Source organism: Petromyzon marinus, unplaced genomic scaffold (assembly GCF_048934315.1).
Source record: "Petromyzon marinus isolate PM22_M1 ecotype Great Lakes invasive population unplaced genomic scaffold, UKy_Petmar_22M1.pri1.0 PM_Scaffold_219, whole genome shotgun sequence".
Classification (NCBI taxonomy): domain Eukaryota; kingdom Metazoa; phylum Chordata; class Hyperoartia; order Petromyzontiformes; family Petromyzontidae; genus Petromyzon; species Petromyzon marinus.
The window spans coordinates 45,110-67,759 of NW_027423190.1; the positions used below are offsets into that span (position 1 = coordinate 45,110).

General features: G+C 49.6%; 1 protein-coding gene across 1 annotated transcript; it reads right to left on the reverse strand.

Annotated features, from left to right (window-relative positions):
* Nucleotides 1–1,016: 1,016 nt before the first annotated feature.
* Nucleotides 1,017–10,429, reverse strand: LOC116937434 (uncharacterized). The gene is made up of 4 exons (XM_076063860.1): nt 9,374–10,429; nt 4,832–5,416; nt 1,294–1,378; nt 1,017–1,168 (listed from the first exon to the last, which is right to left on the reverse strand). The coding sequence occupies exons 1-4, from the start codon at nt 9,569–9,571 to the stop codon at nt 1,017–1,019; spliced, it is 1,020 nt and encodes a 339-aa protein (XP_075919975.1). The 5' UTR covers nt 9,572–10,429.
* Between the last annotated feature and the right edge of the window lie 12,221 nt (nt 10,430–22,650).

Below are 22,650 nucleotides of genomic sequence, written 5' to 3' on the forward strand. Positions count from 1 at the left end.
TTTATCTATTTATTTATCTATCTATCTATTATCTATTTATTTATTTATCTATCTATCTATCTATTTATTATCTATTTATCTATTTATTACCCACTCACCACACCACCACCCACCACCCACCCACCACTCACCACTCACCCACCCACCACCCACCCACCACCACCCACTCACACACCCACCCACTCACCCACCCACCCACACACTCACCCTCACACCCCACCCACTCACCCCACCCACACTCACCACCCACCCACCCACCACACCCACCCACCCACTCTCCCACCCACCCACCCACTCACCCACCCACCCACCACTCACCCACTCACCCACTCACCCACCCCTCACCCACCCACCCACTCACCCACCCACCCACTCACTCACCCACTCACCCACCCACCCACTCACCCACCACACCCCCCACCCACCCACTCACCCACCCACCCACTCACCCACCCACCCACTCACCCACCCACCCACTCACCCACCCACCCACCCACCCACCCACCCACCCACCCACACACCACCCCACCCACTCACCCACCCACCCACCCACTCACCCACCCACTCACTCACCCACCCACTCACTCACCCACCCACTCACCCACCCACCCACCCACTCACCCACTCACTCACTCACCCACTCACCCACCCACCCACCCACTCACCCACCCACTCACCCACTCACCCACCCACTCACTCACCCACCCACTCACCCACTCACCCACTCACTCACCCCCACTCACCCACTCACTCACTCACTCACCCACTCACCCACCCACCCACCCACCCACTCACCCCACCCCACCCACCCACCACCACTCACCCACCCACTCACCCACTCACCCACCCACTCACTCACCCACCCACTCACCCACTCACCCACCCACTCACCCACTCACCCACCCACTCACCCACTCACTCACCCACCCACTCACCCACTCACTCACTCACTCACCCACTCACCCACCCACCCACCCACTCACCCACCCACCCACCTCATGGCCACGTTGCTCCCGTCAATGACGATGGGCCTCAGGTTGCCGCCGTTCTCCTCCGCAGGCGTGGGCGGGGCCACCGCCGCCGGTGGGCGGGGCCCAGTGGCCGGCGTGGGCGGTGCCACCGCCGCCGGTGGGCGGGGCCCTGTGGCCGGCGGGGGCGGGGCCGGAGGCTCCTCCCCCAGGGGGCGGTCCCCCGCGGGATCGGTGGGAGGAAGGGGCGGAGTGATGGGGAGTGGGGGTTGGTGGGTGGGTGGTCCCCCCCCACCAGCTCCCCCCCCACCAGCTCCCCCCCCACCAGCCCCCCCTTGCAGCAGGATGAGCTCCCCCAGGAGGTCATTGGTGAGCGCATCCTCTCCCAGCTTAGCGAGAACCGACTGGACCTGGCCATGGGAACGTGGACATTACCACTCGCCCACCCAACCACTCACTCACCAAGTGGGTGGGTGGGTGAGTGAGTGAGTAGGTGGGTGGGTGAGTGGGTGGGTGGGTGGGTGAGTGAGTGGGTGAGTGAGTGGGTGGATGGGTGAGTGGGTGGGTGGGTGAGTGGGTGAGGGGGTGAGTGAGGGGGTGGGTGAGTGGGTGGGTGAGTGAGTGTGTGGATGGGCGGGTGAGTGGGTAGGTAGCTAGGTAGGTGAGTTGGTAGGCGAGAGGGTAGGTAGGCGAGTGGGTAGGTGAGTGGGTAGGTAGGCGAGTGGGTAGGCAGGCGAGTGGGTAGGCAGGCGAGTGGGTAGGTAGGCGAGTGGGTAGGTAGGCGAGTGGGTAGGTAGGCGAGTGGGTAGGTAGGCGAGTGGGCAGGCAGGCGAGTGGGTAGGCAGGCGAGTGGGTAGGCAGGTGAGTGGGTAGATAGGCGAGTGGGTAGGCAGGCGAGTGGGCAGGCAGGCGAGTGGGTAGACAGGCGAGTGGGTAGGCAGGTGAGTGGGTAGATAGGCGAGTGGGTAGGCAGGCGAGTGGGTAGGCAGGCAGGCGAGTGGGTAGGTAGGCGAGTGGGTAGTTAGGCGTGTAGGCAGGCGAGTGGGTAGGCAGGCGAGTGGGTAGGTAGGCGAGTGGGTAGGCAGGTGAGTGGGTAGGCAGGCAGGTGAGTGGGTAGGCAGGGGAGTGGGTAGGCAGGCAGGCGAGTGGGTAGGTAGGCGAGTGGGTAGGCAGGCGAGTGGGTAGGTAGGCGAGTGGGTAGGTAGGCGAGTGGGTAGGTAGGCGAGTGGGTAGGTAGGCGAGTGGGTAGGCGAGTGGGTAGGTGTGTAGGCAGGCGAGTGGGTGGGTAGGCGAGTGGGTAGGCGTGTAGGCAGGCGAGTGAGTAGGTAGGCGAGTGGGTAGGTAGGCAGGTGAGTAGGTAGGCGAGTGGGTAGGCAGGTGAGTAGGTAGGTAGGCAGGCGAGTAGGTAGGCGAGTGAGTAGGTAGGCGAGTGGGTAGGCAGGTGAGTAGGTAGGTAGGTAGGCGAGTAGGTAGGCAGGTGAGTGGGTAGGCAGGCGAGTGGGTAGGCAGGCAGGCGAGTGGGTAGGTAGGCGAGTGGGTAGATAGGCGAGTGGGTCAGTTGGCGAGTGGGTAGGCGAGTGGGTAGGCGAGTGGGTAGGTAGGCGAGTGGGTAGGTTGGCGAGTGGGTAGGCGAGTGGGTAGGTAGGCGAGTGGGTAGGCGAGTGGGTAGGTAGGCGAGTGGGTAGGCGAGTGGGTAGGCGTGTAGGCAGGCGAGTGGGTGGGTAGGCGAGTGGGTAAGCGAGTGGGTAGGCAGGCGAGTGGGTAGGCAGGCGAGTGGGTAGGTACGCGAGTGGGTAGGCGAGTGGGTAGGCGAGTGGGTAGGTGTGTAGGCAGGCGAGTGGGTGGGTAGGCGAGTGGGTAGGCGTGTAGGCAGGCGAGTGAGTAGGTAGGCGAGTGGGTAGGCAGGTGAGTAGGTAGGTAGGCAGGCGAGTAGGTAGGCGAGTGAGTAGGTAGGCGAGTGGGTAGGCAGGTGAGTAGGTAGGTAGGTAGGCGAGTAGGTAGGCAGGTGAGTAGGTAGGTAGGCGAGTGGGTAGGTAGGCGAGTGGGTAGGCAGGCGAGTGGGTAGGCAGGCAGGCGAGTGGGTAGGTAGGCGAGTGGGTAGATAGGCGAGTGGGTCAGTTGGCGAGTGGGTAGGTAGGCGAGTGGGTAGGCGAGTGGGTAGGTAGGCGAGTGGGTAGGTTGGCGAGTGGGTAGGTAGGCGAGTGGGTAGGTTGGCGAGTGGGTAGGCGAGTGGGTAGGTAGGCGAGTGGGAAGGCGAGTGGGTAGGTTGGCGAGTGGGTAGGCAGGCGAGTGGGTAGGCGAGTGGGTAGGTAGGCGAGTGGGTAGGTTGGCGAGTGGGTAGGTAGGCGAGTGGGTAGGTTGGCGAGTGGGTAGGCGAGTGGGTAGGTAGGCGAGTGGGAAGGCGAGTGGGTAGGTAGGCGAGTGGGTAGGCGAGTGGGTAGGCGTGTAGGCAGGCGAGTGGGTAGGTAGGCGAGTGGGTAGGCGAGTGGGTAGGTAGGCGAGTGGGTAGGTAGGCGAGTGGGTAGGTAGGCGAGTGGGTAGGTAGGCGAGTGGGTAGGCGAGTGGGTAGGCGTGTAGGCAGGCGAGTGGGTGGGTAGGCGAGTGGGTAAGCGAGTGGGTAGGCAGGCGAGTGGGTAGGCAGGCGAGTGGGTAGGTACGCGAGTGGGTAGGCGAGTGGGTAGGTAGGCGAGTGGGTAGGCGTGTAGGCAGGCGAGTGAGTAGGTAGGCGAGTGGGTAGGTAGACAGGCGAGGAGGTAGGCGAGTGAGTAGGTAGGCGAGTGGGTAGGCAGGTGAGTAGGTAGGTAGGTAGGCGAGTAGGTAGGCAGGCGAGTAGGTAGGTAGGCGAGTGGGTAGGTAGGCGAGTGTGTAGGTAGGTACACGAGTGGGTAGGCAGGCGAGTGGGTAGGTAGGCGAGTAGGCAGGTGAGTGGGTAGGTGAGTAGGAAGGCGAGTGGGTAGGTAGGCAGGTGAGTAGGTAGGCGAGTGGGTAGGTAGGTAGGCGAGTGGGTAGGTAGGTAGGCGAGTAGGCAGGCGAGTGGGTAGGTAGGCAGGTGAGTAGGTAGGTGAGTGGGTAGGTAGGTAGGCGAGTGGGCAGGCAAGTGGGTAGGCGAGTAGGTAGGTAGGCGAGTGGGTAGGTAGGCGAGTAGGCAGGCGAGTGGGTAGGTAGGCAGGTGAGTAGGTAGGCGAGTGGGTAGGTAGGTAGGCGAGTAGGCAGGCGAGTGGGTAGGTAGGCAGGTGAGTAGGTAGGTGAGTGGGTAGGTAGGTAGGCGAGTGGGCAGGCAAGTGGGTAGGCGAGTAGGTAGGTAGGCGAGTGGGTAGGTAGGCGAGTAGGCAGGCGAGTGGGTAGGTAGGCAGGTGAGTAGGTAGGCGAGTGGGTAGGTAGGCGAGTGGGTAGGTAGGCGAGTGGGTAGGTAGGTAGGCGAGTAGGTAGGCAAGTAGGTAGGTAGGCAAGTAGGCAGGCAGGCGAGTAGGCAGGTGGGTAGGTAGGCGAGTGGGTAGGTAGGTAGGCGAGTGGGTAGGTAGGCAGGTGAGTGGGTAGGCGAGTGAGTAGGTAGGCAGGTGAGTAGGCAGGCGAGTAGGCAGGCGAGTGGGTAGGTAGGTAGGTAGGCGAGTGGATAGGTAGGCAGGCGAGTGGGTAGGTAGGTAGGCAGGCAAGTGGGTAGGTAGGTAGGTGTGTAAGTAGGTGAGTGGGTAGGTAGGTAGGCGAGTGGGTAGGTAGGTAGGCAGGCAAGTGGGTAGGTGAGTGGGTAGGTAGGTAGGCGAGTGGGTAGGTAGGTAGGCGAGTGGGTAGGTAGGTAGGTAGGTGAGTGGGTAGGTGAGTAGGTAGGCAAGTGGGTAGGTAGGCAGGTAGGCGAGTACCCTCACCTGCGCCTCCGCGTAGCCCAGCTTCAGCGCGAACTCCATCTTGGCCAGGTACTTGGGGCCCGGCGCGGCGCCCTCAGCCTGCCCCGGCCTGGCCGCGCGGCCCCACGGCTGGGCAGGAGGCCCCAGGCAGAGGGAGCGGCACAGCCGCCGGTGGGGTCTCCCGGGGTCCCCGTGGGGCTCCTGGGGCCCCCGAGGTTGTGGCCTGGTGCCGGTGCCGGTGCCGGTGCCGGTGGTGGAGGCGGTGGTGGAGGCGGTGGTGGAGGCGGTGGTGGTGGTGGAGGCGGAGGCGGTGGTGGAGGCGGAGGCGGTGGTGGAGGCGGAGGCGGTGGTGGAGGTGGAGGCGGTGGTGGAGGCGGAGGCGGTGGTGGAGGCGGAGGCGGTGGTGGAGGCGGTGGCCACCGTCGCCGGAGCGTCGGAGTCGTGAAGGTGGCGGTGGTGGCGGTGCTGCTGGTGGAGGTGGTGGAGGTGGTGGCTGTTGTAGTTGTTGTTGGCGGTTGTTGTGGTGGCGGTTGTTGTGGCGGTTGTTGTGGCGGTTGTGGCCGGGCCAATGTCGAGGTCGGACTCGCACAGGGAGAGGATGTAGCCCTGGTGGGGGGTGGGGGGTGGAGTGGGGGGTGGGGTGGGAGGAGTGATTCACTGACTCACTCAGACACTCACTCAGACACTCACTCAGACACTCACTCAGACACTCACTCACTCAGACACTCACTCAGACACTCACTCACTCAATCAGACACTCACTCACTCAAACACTCACTCAAACACCCAGACACTCACTCACTCACTCAGACACTCACTCAGACACTCAGACACTCACTCACTCAGTCACTCCCTCAGACACTCACTCAGATACTCACTCAGACACTCACTCAGACACTCACTCAGACACTCACTCACTCAGACACTCACTCACTCACTCAGACACTCACTCACTCAGACACTCACTCAGACACTCACTCAGACACTCACTCACTCAGACACTCACTCAGTCACTCAGACACTCACTCACTCAGACACTCACTCACTCAGACACTCACTCACTCAGACACTCACTCATACACTCACGCACTCATACACTCACTCACTCAGACACTCACTCACTCACTCAGTCACTCACTCACTCAGACACTCACTCACTCATACACTCACTCAGACACTCACTCACTCAGACACTCACTCACTCAGCCACTCACTCACTCAGACACTCACTCACTCAGACACTCACTCACTCAGACACTCACTCAGACACTCACTCACTCAGACACTCACTCACTCAGACACTCACTCAGACACTCAGACACTCACTCACTCAGTCACTCACTCAGACACTCACTCTGACACTCACTCACTCAGACACTCACTCACTCAGACACTCACTCAGACACTCACTCACTCAGACACTCACTCACCCCCTCACCACTCACCCCTCACCTTAGCGAGGCTCCGATCTCTCGTCCCGGTTCCTCTGATCACAATCTGGACACTCACTCAGACACTCACTCAGACACTCACTCACTCACTCAGACACTCACTCAGACACTCACTCACTCAGACACTCACTCACTCAGACACTCACTCACTCAGACACTCACTCACTCAGTCACTCAGACACTCACTCAGACACTCACTCACTCAGACACTCACTCAGACACTCACTCAGACACTCACTCACTCAGACACTCACTCACTCAGTCACTCAGACACTCACTCACTCAGTCACTCAGACACTCACTCAGACACTCACTCACTCACTCAGACACTCACTCAGACACTCACTCAGTCACTCACTCACTCAGACACTCACTCAGACACTCACTCAGACACTCACTCACTCACTCAGTCACTCACTCACTCAGACACTCACTCAGACACTCACTCAGACACTCACTCACTCACTCAGACACTCACTCACTCAGACACTCACTCAGACACTCACTCACTCAGACACTCACTCACTCAGACACTCACTCACTCAGACACTCACTCACTCAGTCACTCAGACACTCACTCAGACACTCACTCACTCAGACACTCACTCAGACACTCACTCAGACACTCACTCACTCACTCAGACACTCACTCACTCAGTCACTCAGACACTCACTCACTCAGTCACTCAGACACTCACTCAGACACTCACTCACTCACTCAGACACTCACTCAGACACTCACTCAGTCACTCACTCACTCAGACACTCACTCAGACACTCACTCACTCACTCAGACACTCACTCACTCAGACACTCACTCACCCCCCTCACCACTCACCACCCTCACCCCCTCACCTTAGCGAGGCTCCGATCTCTCGTCCCGGCTCCTCTGATCACAATCTGGACACTCACTCAGACACTCACTCACTCAGACACTCACTCAGTCACTCAGACACTCACTCACTCAGACACTCACTCAGTCACTCACTCAGTCAGACACTCACTCACTCAGTCACTCAGACACTCACTCAGACACTCACTCACTCAGACACTCACTCAGACACTCACTCAGACACTCACTCATACACTCACTCACTCAGTCACTCACTCACTCAGACACTCACTCACTCATACACTCACTCACTCAGACACTCACTCAGACACTCACTCACTCAGACACTCACTCACTCAGCCACTCACTCACTCAGACACTCACTCACTCAGACACTCACTCACTCAGACACTCACTCAGACACTCACTCACTCAGACACTCACTCACTCAGACACTCACTCAGACACTCAGACACTCACTCACTCAGTCACTCACTCAGACACTCACTCTGACACTCACTCACTCAGACACTCACTCACTCAGACACTCACTCAGACACTCACTCACTCAGACACTCACTCACCCCCTCACCACTCACCCCTCACCTTAGCGAGGCTCCGATCTCTCGTCCCGGTTCCTCTGATCACAATCTGGACACTCACTCAGACACTCACTCAGACACTCACTCACTCACTCAGACACTCACTCAGACACTCACTCACTCAGACACTCACTCACTCAGACACTCACTCACTCAGACACTCACTCACTCAGTCACTCAGACACTCACTCAGACACTCACTCACTCAGACACTCACTCAGACACTCACTCAGACACTCACTCACTCACTCAGACACTCACTCACTCAGTCACTCAGACACTCACTCACTCAGTCACTCAGACACTCACTCAGACACTCACTCACTCACTCAGACACTCACTCAGACACTCACTCAGTCACTCACTCACTCAGACACTCACTCAGACACTCACTCAGACACTCACTCACTCACTCAGTCACTCACTCACTCAGACACTCACTCAGACACTCACTCAGACACTCACTCACTCACTCAGACACTCACTCACTCAGACACTCACTCAGACACTCACTCACTCAGACACTCACTCACTCAGACACTCACTCACTCAGACACTCACTCACTCAGTCACTCAGACACTCACTCAGACACTCACTCACTCAGACACTCACTCAGACACTCACTCACTCACTCAGACACTCACTCACTCAGTCACTCAGACACTCACTCACTCAGTCACTCAGACACTCACTCAGACACTCACTCACTCACTCAGACACTCACTCAGACACTCACTCAGTCACTCACTCACTCAGACACTCACTCAGACACTCACTCAGACACTCACTCACTCAGACACTCACTCACTCAGACACTCACTCACCCCCCTCACCACTCACCACCCTCACCCCCTCACCTTAGCGAGGCTCCGATCTCTCGTCCCAGATCCTCTGATCACAATCTGGACACTCACTCAGACACTCACTCACTCAGACACTCACTCACCCCCCTCACCACTCACCCCCCTCACCACTCACCACTCACCACCCTCACCACTCACCACCCTCACCACTCACCACCCTCACCCCCTCACCTTAGCGAGGCTCCGATCTCTCGTCCCGGCTCCTCTGATCACAATCTGGACACTCACTCAGACACTCACTCACTCAGTCACTCAGACACTCACTCAGACACTCACTCACTCACTCAGACACTCACTCAGACACTCACTCACTCACTCAGACACTCACTCAGACACTCACTCACTCAGACACTCACTCAGACACTCACTCACTCAGTCACTCAGACACTCACTCAGACACTCACTCACTCAGACACTCACTCAGACACTCACTCAGACACTCACTCACTCACTCAGACACTCACTCACTCAGTCACTCAGACACTCACTCAGACACTCACTCACTCACTCAGACACTCACTCAGACACTCACTCAGTCACTCACTCACTCAGACACTCACTCAGACACTCACTCAGACACTCACTCACTCAGACACTCACTCACCCCACTCACCACTCACCACCCTCACCACTCACCACCCTCACCCCCTCACCTTAGCGAGGCTCCGATCTCTCGTCCCAGATCCTCTGATCACAATCTGGACACTCACTCAGACACTCACTCACTCAGACACTCACTCACCCCCCTCACCACTCACCCCCCTCACCACTCACCACTCACCACCCTCACCACTCACCACCCTCACCCCCTCACCTTAGCGAGGCTCCGATCTCTCGTCCCGGCTCCTCTGATCACAATCTGGACGCGACTCCCCACCGCGGCCTCGCCTCCCCGAGGAGCCTCGGCCTCGCCTAGACGCACGCCCACCCCGAAGAGCTCCGCCAGGCGGGGGCCGTGGCGGAGCACCCGGCCCGCCGCGGACGCCGGGATATCCACGGGCTCCTCGCACATCGCTCGTCACGCGCCTCGCCCGCTCTCTCCTCCTCCTCCCTTCCTCCCCTGTCCCACCAACCCCTTGCCTGGGGTCTCAGCGGCGCCACCAACCCCACCGCCACCAACCCCACCACCACCAATCCCAGCACCACCAACACCAGCACCACCACCACCAACCGCTGGGGTCTCAGCAGAGTAGCAGCAGCAGCAGCACCAACAACCACCACCACCAACCACCACCACCAACCACCACCACCAACCCCAGCACCACCACCAGCACCACCAACCACCACCACCAACCACTACCAATCCCAGCACCACCACCAGCACCACCACCAACCACCACTAATCCCAGCACCACCACCACCACCAGCACTACCACCACCACCAACCACCACCAATCCCAGCACCACCACCAATCCCAGCACCACCACCAACCACCACCAATCCCAGCACCACCACCAACCACCACCAATCCCAGCACCACCACCAACCACCACCAATCCCAGCACCACCACCAACCACCACCAATCCCAGCACCACCACCAACCACCACCAATCCCAGCACCACCACCAACCACCACCAATCCCAGCACCACCACCAACCACCACCAATCTCAGCACCACCACCAACCACCACCAATCCCAGCACCACCACCACCACCAACCACCACCAATCCCAGCACCACCACCACCAATCCCAGCACCACCACCACCAATCCCAGCACCACCACCACCAATCCCAGCACCACCACCACCAATCCCAGCACCACCAACCACCACCACCAACCCCTGGGGTCTCAGCAGCAGCACCACCAACCCCAGCACCACCACCAACCCCCCCCCCCGGTCTCTTCCAAAGCCGCGGCAGTCTGAACGTCACGCCCCGGTGCCTGTCCGTTGTACGGAATGCAATGGGCCATCCTTGTCTGTTGTACGGATTGCAATGGGGCGCGCTTATCTGCTATGGAGATTGCAATGGGACATCCTTGTCTGTTGTGCGGATTGCAACGGGGTAGCCTTATCCGGTGTACGGATTGCAATGGTATATTCTTATCTGTAATAGAGATTTCAATGGGTTGTTCTTATCTGTTGTACGTATTACAGTGGAGCATCCTTATCTGTTGTACGGATTGCAATCGGATATTCTTATCCGATGTACGTATTACAGAGGTATATTCCTATGTACAAACTTTCCTGAGTGTAGGAATTCATTATTCTTGGTTCTTTCGGTAAAGTCACGGAGATAAAAATTTTTTTAAATAAAATAAAAAATAACAAAATTAAATACACATTTAAGTAAAAATAATAAAAGTTAATAAAATTAAAAATTAAAAAGACCGCTTGTGTTGCGATCGAAACGTCGTGGGTTTTTTAACTTTCATTTTAAATTTATTATTTTTAATATTATTTTATTTTTTTCTATCTACTTTACCGAAATAACGAATTATATATTATCTGCAGTAGACACTGCAAAGGGATTTCCTCATCTGTAGTGCAGATTATAATGGGATATTCTTATCCGTAGTGGAGATTGCAATGCGACGTTCTTATGTTGTACGTATTCCAAAGGGATATTATCCGGAGTGGAGATTGCAATGGGATATACTTATCTGCTGTACGGATTACAACGAGTGAGTTAATTTCGATTTAAAGCTTTAGCGACTGCAGTGATTAATATTCTTGGTTCTTTCGGTAAAGTCACGTAGAAGGGAAACAATAAAATAATTAAAATATAAATATATATAAAAAACTATATATTGTATTATTTTATATATGTTTTATATATTTTATTATTTTGCTTCCCTTCAACGTGGCTATACCGGAAATAATTAAATATATAACAATAAAATATATTGTTTAATAAAAAATATATAAAACAAGATAATATATTATTTTATTTAGGTAAACAAAATAACAAAGTATATATAAAACAATAAAGTATATTTTTATATATTTTTGTATTATTTTATTGCTTATATATTTTTCATTATTTTATTGGTTTTTTTTAATATATATTTTTATTATTATTTTATTGTTTCCCTTCAACGTGACTTTACCGAAAGAACCAAGAACACAAGTAGCCTTAGGAATAGGTTTTACCCTTTTAACTGGCACAAAAACTGACACCTTTATTCAAGGCATCATAAAATTTTGATTTAAAGCTTTCGTGACTGCAGTAATTCATATTCTTAGTTTTTTCGGTAAAGTCACGTTGAAGAGAAACAACAAAATAACAAAATATATATAAAACAATAAAAAATTCTCACGACGTTTCGACCATAACTCAAACGGTCATCATCAGGTGTGTCGGTTTGCATAAATTTATTTTGAAAACGGCATATTTATTTATTAAGAATATCAAGGCATCATGTTTGCAATGACCACAACACAAGCGGTCAAAATGCAAACAAAAAAGACAACTCTGATAATAATAATATTGGCACTGTCCTTGAATTTGATTGGTCCACACCCGAGACGGCTTTTCTTAGAGCCCTTTAGTCTCTCCATTGGTGTTGGACCAGAAGACGCCAAAAGGCGTCACACAACTCAAAAACAGCAGCGCACTATCAGAGTATTGAGGGCTCGGGGTGAGCATTTACATTATGAGACCTCCTTTGCCAGTAACAAGATATAGGAATAGGTTTTACCCTTTTAACTGGCACAAAAAACCTATTCCTATATCTTGTTACTGGCAAAGGAGGTCTCATAATGTAAATACTCACCCCGAGCCCTCAATACTCTGATAGTGGCGCTGTTTTTGAGTTGTGTGACGCCTTTTGGCGTCTTCTGGTCCAACACCAATGGAGAGACTAAAGGGCTCTAAGAAAAGCTGTCTCGGGTGTGGACCAATCAAATTCAAGGACAGTGCCAATATTATTATTATCAGAGTTGTCTTTTTTGTTTGCGTTTTGACTGCTTGTGTTGTGGTCATTGCAAACATGATGCCTTGAATAAAGGTGTCAGTTTTTGTGCCACTTAAAAGGGTAAAACCTATTCCTATATCTTGTTTCTGGCAAAGGAGGTCTCATAATGTAAACAAGTAGCCTTTTTAACACGTAGCAGGCTTTCGCGACCAATATCATTCATAATAAAGGTTTTTTTGGGGGTTAGATCGCGTTTATTTATAAATGTGTCGTAACCCTCCACCACCCGACACGGCCAATCAGCAAAAAAAAGTGTCACGTTGACAAAAAGACACAAATAGTTCACTACTTTAGCCCACCGGTGTGTTGTTGAAGAGTGAATCCACAACATTTACAGTTTGAGTAGTACTGTGACGTTTCGCTGGTAAATACATCACCAGCATCATCATCGGGCAATTCGCCAGAATGGTAAAGCCCTCTCCACTTGCTCCCGGTTTTATATAGAGAGCAGGGTGACGGCATCACTTAACTCATATCAGGTGCAGTGATTAGAGGCGGAGGGGGGGGTATTGTAATTATATAATCGATTAGTAATCAGTCATTGGTTATGATTAGTAATGAGTTGTAGATTAGTCATTCTTTAAATAATAATACGCTTCCAGGCCGCACTTTGCTGATTGGCCGTGTCGGGTGGTGGAGGCTTACGACACATTTATCAATAAACGTCATCTAACCCAAAAACAACCTTTATTATGAACAAGTAGCCTTCCTCAGGTGAAGGGACAGAACCGTCGGGACGACAGAGCTGCAATGAACACCGCTGAGCTTGGCAGCGTCTTGACAAAGGAGTTTACATATCAGCAGAGGAGTTTAGCATTGAAGTGGCTGTGTTAATGTGATAGATTAGCAGGGTGTTAAAGTGAGGATTTAGCATGTAACTGGTCACGGAAGTAGCTATGTTAAAGTCAGAGTTTACATATCAGCAGAGGAGTTTAGCATTGAAGTGGCTATGTTAAAGTCAGAGTTTACATATCAACAGAGGAGTTTATCATTGAAGTGGCTATGTTAAAGTCAGAGTTTATATATCAGCAGAGGAGTTTAGCATTGAAATAGCTAAGTTAAAGTCAGAGTTTACATATCAGCAGAGGAGTTTAGCATTGAAGTGGCTATGTTAAAGTCAGAGTTTATATATCAGCAGCAGAGTTTAGCATTGAAATAGCTAAGTTAAAGTCAGAGTTTACATATCAGCAGAGGAGTTTAGCATTGAAGTGGCTATGTTAAAGTCAGAGTTTACATGTCAACAGAGGAGTTTAGCATTGAAGTAGCTAAGTTAAAGTCAGAGTTTACATATCAGCAGAGGAGTTTAGCATTGAAGTGGCTATGTTAAAGTCAGAGTTTACATATCAGCAGAGGAGTTTAGCATTGAAGTAGCTGTGTTAATGTGATAGATTAGCAGGGTGTTAAAGTGAGGATTTAGCATGTAACTGGTCACGGAAGTGGCTATGTTAAAGTCAGAGTTTACATATCAACAGAGGAGTTTAGCATTAAAGTAGCTATGTTAAAGTCAGAGTTTACATGTCAACAGAAGAATTTAGCATTGAAATAGCCGTGTTAAAGTCAGAGTTTACATATCAGCAGAGGAGTTTAGCATTAAAGTAGCTGTGTTAAAGTCAGAGTTTACATATCAACAGAAGAATTTAGCATTGAAATAGCCGTGTTAAAGTCAGAGTTTACATATCAGCAGAGGAGTTTAGCATTGAAGTAGCTAAGTTAAAGTCAGAGTTTACATATCAGCAGAGGAGTTTAGCATTGAAGTGGCTGTGTTAATGTGATAGATTAGCAGGATGTTAAAGTGAGGATTTAGCATGTAACTGGGAGATTATCAGGGTGTTAAAGTGAGGATTTAGCATGTAACTGGTCACGGAAGTAGCTATGTTAAAGTCAGAGTTTACATATCAACAGAGCAGTTTAGCATTGAAGTAGCTAAGTTAAAGTCAGAGTTTACATATCAACAGAATAATTTAGCATTAAAGTAGCTAAGTTAAAGTTAGAGTTTACATATCAACAGAAGAATTTAGCATTGAAATAGCTGTGTTAAAGTCAGAGTTTACATATCAGCAGAGGAGTTTAGCATTGAAGTAGCTGTGTTAATGTGTTGGATTAGCAGGATGTTAAAATGAGGATTTAGCATGTAACTGGGAGATTAGCAGGATGTTAAAGTGAGGAATTAGCATGTAACTGGGAGATTGTCACGATGTTAGTGTGATGGATTAGCATGTAACTGGTCACGGAAGTAGCTATGTTAAAGTCAGAGTTTACATATCAACAGAAGAATTTAGCATTGAAATAGCCGTGTTAATGTTTTAGATTAGCAGGGTGTTAAAGTGAGGATTTAGCATGTAACTGGGAGATTAGCAGGATGTTAAAGTGAGGTTTTAGCATGTAACTGGTCACGTAAGTAGCTATGTTAAAGTCAGAGTTTACATATCAACAGAGGAGTTTATCATTAAAGTAGCTGTGTTAATGTGATAGATTAGCAGGGTGTTAAAGTGAGGATTTAGCATGTAACTGGGAAATTAGCAGGATGTTAATGTGAGGATTTAGCATGTAACTGGTCACGGAAGTAGCTATGTTAAAGTCAGAGTTTACATATCAGCAGAGGAGTTTAGCATTGAAGTAGCTATGTTAAAGTCAGAGTTTACATATGAACAGAAGAATTTAGCATTGAAATAGCTGTGTTAAAGTCAGAGTTTACAGATCAGCAGAGGAGTTTAGCATTGAAGTAGCTATGTTAAAGTCAGAGTTTATATATCAGCAGAGGAGTTTAGCATTAAAGTGGCTGTGTTAATGTGATAGATTAGCAGGATGTTAAAGTCAGAAATTAGCATGTAACTGGGAGATTAGCACGATGTTAATGTGAAGGATTTAGCATGTAACTGGTCACGGAAGTAGCTATGTTAAAGTCAGAGTTTACATATCAACAGAAGAATTTAGCATTGAAATAGCTGTGTTAATGTGTTGGATTAGCAGGGTGTTAAAGTCAGAAATTAGCATGTAACTGGGAGATTAGCACGATGTTAATGTGATGGATTAGCATGTAACTGGGAGATTAGCAGGATGTTAATGTGAGGGGTTAGCATGTAACTGGTCACGGAAGTAGCTATGTTAAAGTCAGAGTTACATATCAGCAGAGGAGTTTAGCATTGAAATAGCTGTGTTAAAGTCAGAGTTTACATATCAGCAGAGGAGTTTAGCATTAAAGTAGCTGTGTTAAAGTCAGAGTTTACATATCAGCAGAGGAGTTTAGCATTGAAGTAGCTGTGTTAATGTGTTGGATTAACAGGATGTTAAAGTGAGGATTTAGCATGTAACTGGGAAATTAGCAGCATGTTAATGTGAGGATTTAGCATGTAACTGGTCACGGAAGTAGCTATGTTAAAGTCAGAGTTTACATATCAGCAGAGGAGTTTAGCATTGAAGTAGCTATGTTAAAGTCAGAGTTTACATATCAACAGAAGAATTTAGCATTGAAATAGCTGTGTTAAAGTCAGAGTTTACAGATCAGCAGAGGAGTTTAGCATTGAAGTAGCTATGTTAAAGTCAGAGTTTATATATCAACAGAGGAGTTTAGCATTAAAGTAGCTGTGTTAATGTGTTGGATTAGCAGGATGTTAAAGTGAGGATTTAGCATGTAACTGGGAGATTAGCATGATGTTAATGTGAAGGATTTAGCATGTAACTGGGAGATTAGCATGATGTTAAAGTGAGGATTTAGCATGTAACTGGGAGATTAGCATGATGTTAGTGTGAGGATTTAGCATGTAACTGGTCACGGAAGTAGCTATGTTAAAGTCAGAGTTTACATATCAGCAGAGGAGTTTAGCATTAAAGTAGCTGTGTTAATGTGTTGGATTAGCAGGATGTTAAAGTGAGGATTTAGCATGTAACTGGGAGATTAGCACGATGTTAATGTGATGGATTAGCATGTAACTGGTCACGGAAGTAGCTATGTTAAAGTCAGAGTTTACATATCAACAGAAGAATTTAGCATTGAAGTAGCTAAGTTAATGTGTTGGATTAGCAGGGTGTTAAAGTGAGGATTTAGCATGTAACTGGGAGATTAGCAGGATGTTAATGTGAGGATTTAGCATGTAACTGGTCACGGAAGTAGCTGTGTTAAAGTCAGAGTTTACATATCAACAGAAGAATTTAGCATTAAAGTAACTAAGTTAAAGTCAGAGTTTACATATCAGCAGAGGAGTTTAGCATTGAAGTAGCTAAGTTAATGTGATAGATTAGCAGGGTGTTAAAGTCAGAAATTAGCATGTAACTGGGAGATTAGCACGATGTTAGTGTGATGGATTAGCATGTAACTGGTCACGTAAGTAGCTGTGTTAAAGTCAGAGTTTACATATCAACAGAGGAGTTTAGCATTGAAGTAGCTGTGTTAATGTGTTGGATTAGTAGGATGTTAAAGGGAGGATTTAGCATGTAACTGGGAGATTAGCAGGATGTTAAAGGGAGGATTTAGCATGTAACTGGGAGATTAGCATGATGTTAAAGTGAGGATTTAGCATGTAACTGGGAGATTAGCAGGATGTTAGTGTGAGGATTTAGCATGTAACTGGTCACGGAAGTAGCTATGTTAAAGTCAGAGTTTACATATCAACAGAAGAATTTAGCATTGAAGTAGCTAAGTTAATGTGTTGGATTAGCAGGATGTTAAAGTGAGGATTTAGCATGTAACTGGGAGATTAGCATGATGTTAGTGTGAGGGATTAGCATGTAACTGGTCAAGGAAGTAGCTATGTTAAAGTCAGAGTTTACATATCAACAGAAGAATTTAGCATTGAAATAGCTATGTTAAAGTCAGAGTTTACATATCAGCAGAAGAATTTAGCATTGAAGTAGCTATGTTAAAGTCAGAGTTTACATATCAGCAGAAGAATTTAGCATTAAAGCAGCTGTGTTAATGTGTTGGATTAGCAGGGTGTTAAAGTCAGAAATTAGCATGTAACTGGGAGATTAGCATGATGTCAAAGTGAGGATTTAGCATGTAACTGGTCACGGAAGTAGCTATGTTAAAGTCAGAGTTTACATATCAACAGAGGAGTTTAGCATTGAAGTAGCTGTGTTAATGTGTTAGATTAGCAGGGTGTTAAAGTGAGGATTTAGCATGTAACTGGTCACGGAAGTGGCTATGTTAAAGTCAGAGTTTACATATCAACAGAGCAGTTTAGCATTGAAGTAGCTAAGTTAAAGTCAGAGTTTACATATCAGCAGAGGAGTTTAGCATTGACGTGGCTATGTTAAAGTCAGAGTTTACATATCAGCAGAGGAGTTTAGCATTAAAGTAGCTATGTTAAAGTCAGAGTTTACATATCAGCAGAGGAGTTTAGCATTGAAGTAGCTGTGTTAATGTGATAGATTAGCAGGATGTTAAAGTGAGGATTTAGCATGTAACCGGTCACAGAAGTAGCTATGTTAAAGTCAGAGTTACATATCAACAGAGGAGTTTAGCATTGAAATAGCCGTGTTAAAGTCAGAGTTTACATATCAACAGAGGAGTTTAGCATTTAAGTAGCTAAGTTAACGTGTTAGATTAGCAGGATGTTAAAGTCAGAAATTAGCATGCAACTGGGAGATTAGCACGATGTTAACGTGAGGATTTAGCATGTAACTGGGAGATTAGCAGGATGTTAATGTGAGGATTTAGCATGTAACTGGGAGATTAGCAGAATGTTAAAGTGAGGATTTAGCATGTAACTGGGAGATTAGCAGGATGTTAATGTGAGGATTTAGCATGTAACTTGGAGATTAGCATGATGTTAAAGTGAGGATTTAGCATGTAACTGGTCACGGAAGTAGCTATGTTAAAGTCAGAGTTTACATATCAGCAGAGGAGTTTAGCATTGAAATAGCTGTGTTAAAGTCAGAGTTTACATATCAGCAGAGGAGTTTAGCATTAAAGTAGCTGTGTTAATGTGTTGGATTAGCAGGATGTTAAAATGAGGATTTAGCATGTAACTGGGAGATTAGCATGATGTTAAAGTCAGAAATTAGCATGTAACTGGGAGATTAGCAGGATGTTAGTGTGATGGATTAGCATGTAACTGGTCACGGAAGTAGCTATGTTAAAGTCAGAGTTTACATATCAGCAGAGGAGTTTAGCATTGAAGTGGCTGTGTTAATGTGTTGGATTAGCAGGGTGTTAAAGTGAGGATTTAGCATGTGACTGGGAGATTAGCAGGATGTTAAAGTGAGGATTTAGCATGTAACTGGTCACGGAAGTAGCTATGTTAAAGTCAGAGTTTACATATCAACAGAAGAATTTAGCATTGAAATAGCTGTGTTAATGTTCATAATAAAGGTTTTTGGGTTAGATCGCGTTTATTTATAAATGTGTCGTAACCCTCCACCACCCGACACGGCCAATCAGCAAAGAAAAGTGTCACGTTGACAAAAGACAAATAATTCACTACTTCAGCCCACCGGTGTGTTGAAGAGTTAATCCACATTTACAGTTTGAGTACGACGTTTCGCTGGTAAATACTTCCAGCATCATCAAGCAATTCGCCAGAATGTCAACGTGACACTTTTCTTTGCTGATTGGCCGTGTCGGGTGGTGGAGGGTTACGACACATTTATAAATAAACGCGATCTAACCCAAAAACCTTTATTATGAATAATATTGGTCGCGAAAGCCTACGTGTTAAACTGTGTTAATGTGTTGGATTAGTAGGATGTTAAAGTGAGGATTTAGCATGTAACTGGGAGATTAGCACGATGTTAATGTGATGGATTAGCATGTAACTGGTCACGTAAGTAGCTGTGTTAAAGTCAGAGTTTACATATCAACAGAGGCATTTAGTATATTGACGCTAAAGAACTGCCACTACCCAACTATCATACAATAAGCCGATGTGAATTAACCAAGTATAAACCACATCAATATAATAAATGTACTCAATATATTCTTCAATAAGTTGAGCTATTATTTTTAATCTCATTTAATTTTATTATTTTTAAATTTTCTATCTACGTGACTTTACCGAAATAACCAATTATATATTATTTGCAGTAGACACAGCAATGGTATATTCTCATCTATAGTGCAGATTATAATGGGATATTCTTATCTGTAGTGGAGATTACAATGCGACGTTCTTATGTTGTACGTATTCCAAAGGGATATTATCCGGAGTGGAGATTGCAATGGGATATACTTATCTGCTGTACGGATTACAATGAGTGAGTGCTTTAGTTTGTGAGTGAGTGGGTGAGTTGGTGGATGAGCAGGTGAGTGGGTAGGTGAGTGGGTAGGTGAGTAGGTGAGTGGGTAGGTGAGTAGGTAGGTGAGTGGGTAGGTGAGTAGGTAGGTGAGTGGGTGAGTGGGTAGGTGAGTGGGTAGGTGAGTAGGTAGGTGAGTGAGTAGGTGAGTGGGTAGGTGAGTGGGTAGGTGAGTAGGTAGGTGAGTGAGTGGGTAGGTGAGTGGGTAGGTGAGTGAGTAGGTGAGTGAGTAGGTGAGTGGGTAGGTGAGTAGGTAGGTGGGTAGGTGAGTGGGTAGGTGAGTAGGTGAGTGGGTAGGTGAATAGGTGAGTGGGTAGGTGAGTGGGTAGGTGAGTGGGTAGGTGAGTAGGTAGGTGAGTGGGTAGGTGAGTAGGTAGGTGAGTGGGTGAGTGGGTAGGTGAGTGGGTAGGTGAGTAGGTAGGTGAGTGAGTAGGTGAGTGGGTAGGTGAGTGGGTAGGTGAGTAGGTAGGTCAGTGAGTGGGTAGGTGAGTGGGTAGGTGAGTGAGTAGGTGAGTGAGTAGGTGAGTGGGTAGGTGAGTAGGTAGGTGGGTAGGTGAGTGGGTAGGTGAGTAGGTGAGTGGGTAGGTGAGTGGGTAGGTGAGTGGGTAGGTGAGTGGGTAGGTGGGTGGGTGAGTGGGTAGGTGAGTGGGTAGGTGAGTAGGTGAGTGGGTAGGTGAGTAGGTGAGTGGGTGAGTGAGTAGGTGAGTGGGTAGGTGAAGTGAGTGGGTAGGTGAGTGGGTAGGCGAGTAGGTGAGTGGATAGGTGAGTAGGTAGGTGAGTGGGTAGGTGAGTAGGTAGGTGAGTGGGTAGGTGAGTGGGTAGGTGAGTAGGTAGGTGAGTGGGTAGGTGAGTGGGTAGGTGAGTGGGTAGGTGAGTAGGTGCGTGGGTAGGTGAGTAGGTAGGTGAGTGGGTAGGTGAGTGGGTGAGTGGGTAGGTGAGTGGTTAGGTGAGTGGGTAGGTGAGTAGGTGAGTGGGTAGGTGAGTGGGTAGGTGAAGTGAGTGGGTAGGTGAGTGGGTAGGTGAGTGGGTAGGTGAGTAGGTGAGTGGGTAGGTGAGTGGGTAAGTGAGTGAGTAGGTGAGTGGGTAGGTGAGTGGGTAGGTGAAGTGAGTGGGTAGGTGAGTGGGTAGGTGAGTAGGTAGGTGGGTAGGTGAGTAGCTAGGTGAAGTGAGTGGGTAGGTGAGTGGGTAGGTGAGTAGGTGAGTGGGTGAGTGAGTAGGTGAGTGGGTAGGTGAAGTTAGTGGGTAGGTGAGTGGGTAGGTGAGTAGGTGAGTGGGTAGGTGAGTAGGTGAGTGGGTAGGTGGGTGGGTAGGTGAGTAGCTAGGTGAAGTGAGTGGGTAGGTGAGTAGGTGAGTGGGTAGGTGAAGTGAGTGGGTAGGTGAGTGGGTAGGTGAGTGAGTAGGTGAGTAGGTGAGTGGGTAGGTGAGTAGGTGAGTGGGTAGGTGAGTAGGTGAGTGGGTAGGTGGGTAGGTGAGTAGCTAGGGGAAGTGAGTGGGTATGTGAGTGGGTAGGTGAGTGGGTAGGTGAGTAGGTGAGTGGGTAGGTGAGTGGGTAGGTGAGTAGCTAGGTGAGTAGGTGAGTGGGTAAGTGAGTAGGTAGGTGAGTAGTTGAGTGGGTAGGTGAGGTGAGTGGGTAGGTGAGTAGCTAGGTGAGGTGAGTGGGTAGGTGAGGTGAGTGGGTGGGTAATTAGGTGAGTAGGTGGGTAGGTGAGTGAGTAGGTGGGTAGGTGAGTGGGTAGGTGAGGTGAGTGGGTAGGTGAGGTGAGTGGGTAGGTGAGTGGGTTGGTGAGGTGAGTGGGTAGGTGAGGTGAGTGGGTAGGTGAGTAACTAGGTGGGTAGGTGAGTAGCTAGGTGAGGTGAGTGGGTAGGTGAGTAGGTGAGTGGGTAGGTAGGTGGGTAGGTGAGTGGGTAGGTGAGTAGCTAGGTGAGGTGAGTGGGTAGGTGAGTGGGTAGGTGAGTAGCTAGGTGAGGTGAGTGGGTAGGTGAGTAGGTGAGCGGGTAGGTGAGGTGAGTGGGTAGGTGAGTAGCTAGGTGAGGTGAGTGGGTAGATGAGTAGGTGAGGGAGTCGGTGAGTAGGTGAGGTCAGTGGGTAGGTGAGGGAGTCGGTGAGCGAGTGGGTGAGTGAATGGGTGAGCAGGTGAGGTGAGTGGGTAGGTGAGTGGGTAGGTGAGGGAATCGGTGAGTGGGTGAGTGAATGGGTGAGCAGGTGAGTGAGTGAGCAGGTGAGTGGATAGGTGAGTGAGTGGGTGAGTGAGTGGGTGAGCAGGGCAGTGGGTGAGCAGGTGAGTAGGTGAGTGGGTGAGTGAGTAGGTGAGTGGGTGAGCAGGTGAGTGGGTGAGTACGTGAGTGGGTGAGCAGGTGAGTGGGTGAGTGGGTGAGCAGGTGAGTGGGTGAGTGGGTGAGTGAGTGAGTGGGTGAGTGAGTGGGTGAGTGAGTGGGTGAGTGAGTGGGTGAGTGGGTGAGTGGGTGAGCAGGTGAGTGAGTGGGTGAGCAGGTGAGTGAGCAGGTGAGTGGGTGAGTGGGTGAGTTAGTGGATGAGCAGGTGAGTGAATTCACGGTTCCAAAAGTTCACGGAAATTTATTTATTTTTAATTTTTCATCGAAACGCTCCGACTCCTCCACAACCACCTCCACCCTCTCACACTCCACCCTCCACTACTCCACCTTCCACTACTCCACCCTCTGCTACTCCACCCTCCACTACTCCACCCTCTGCTACTCCACCCTCTACTACTCCACCCTCCACTACTCCACCCTCTCATACTCCACCCTCTACTACTCCACCCTCCACTACTCCACTACTCCACCCTCCACTACTCCACCCTCCACTACTCCACCCTCCACTACTCCACCCTCTGCTACTCCACCCTCTGCTACTCCACCCTCCACTACTCCACCCTCTGCTACTCCACCCTCTACTACTCCACCCTCCACTACTCCACC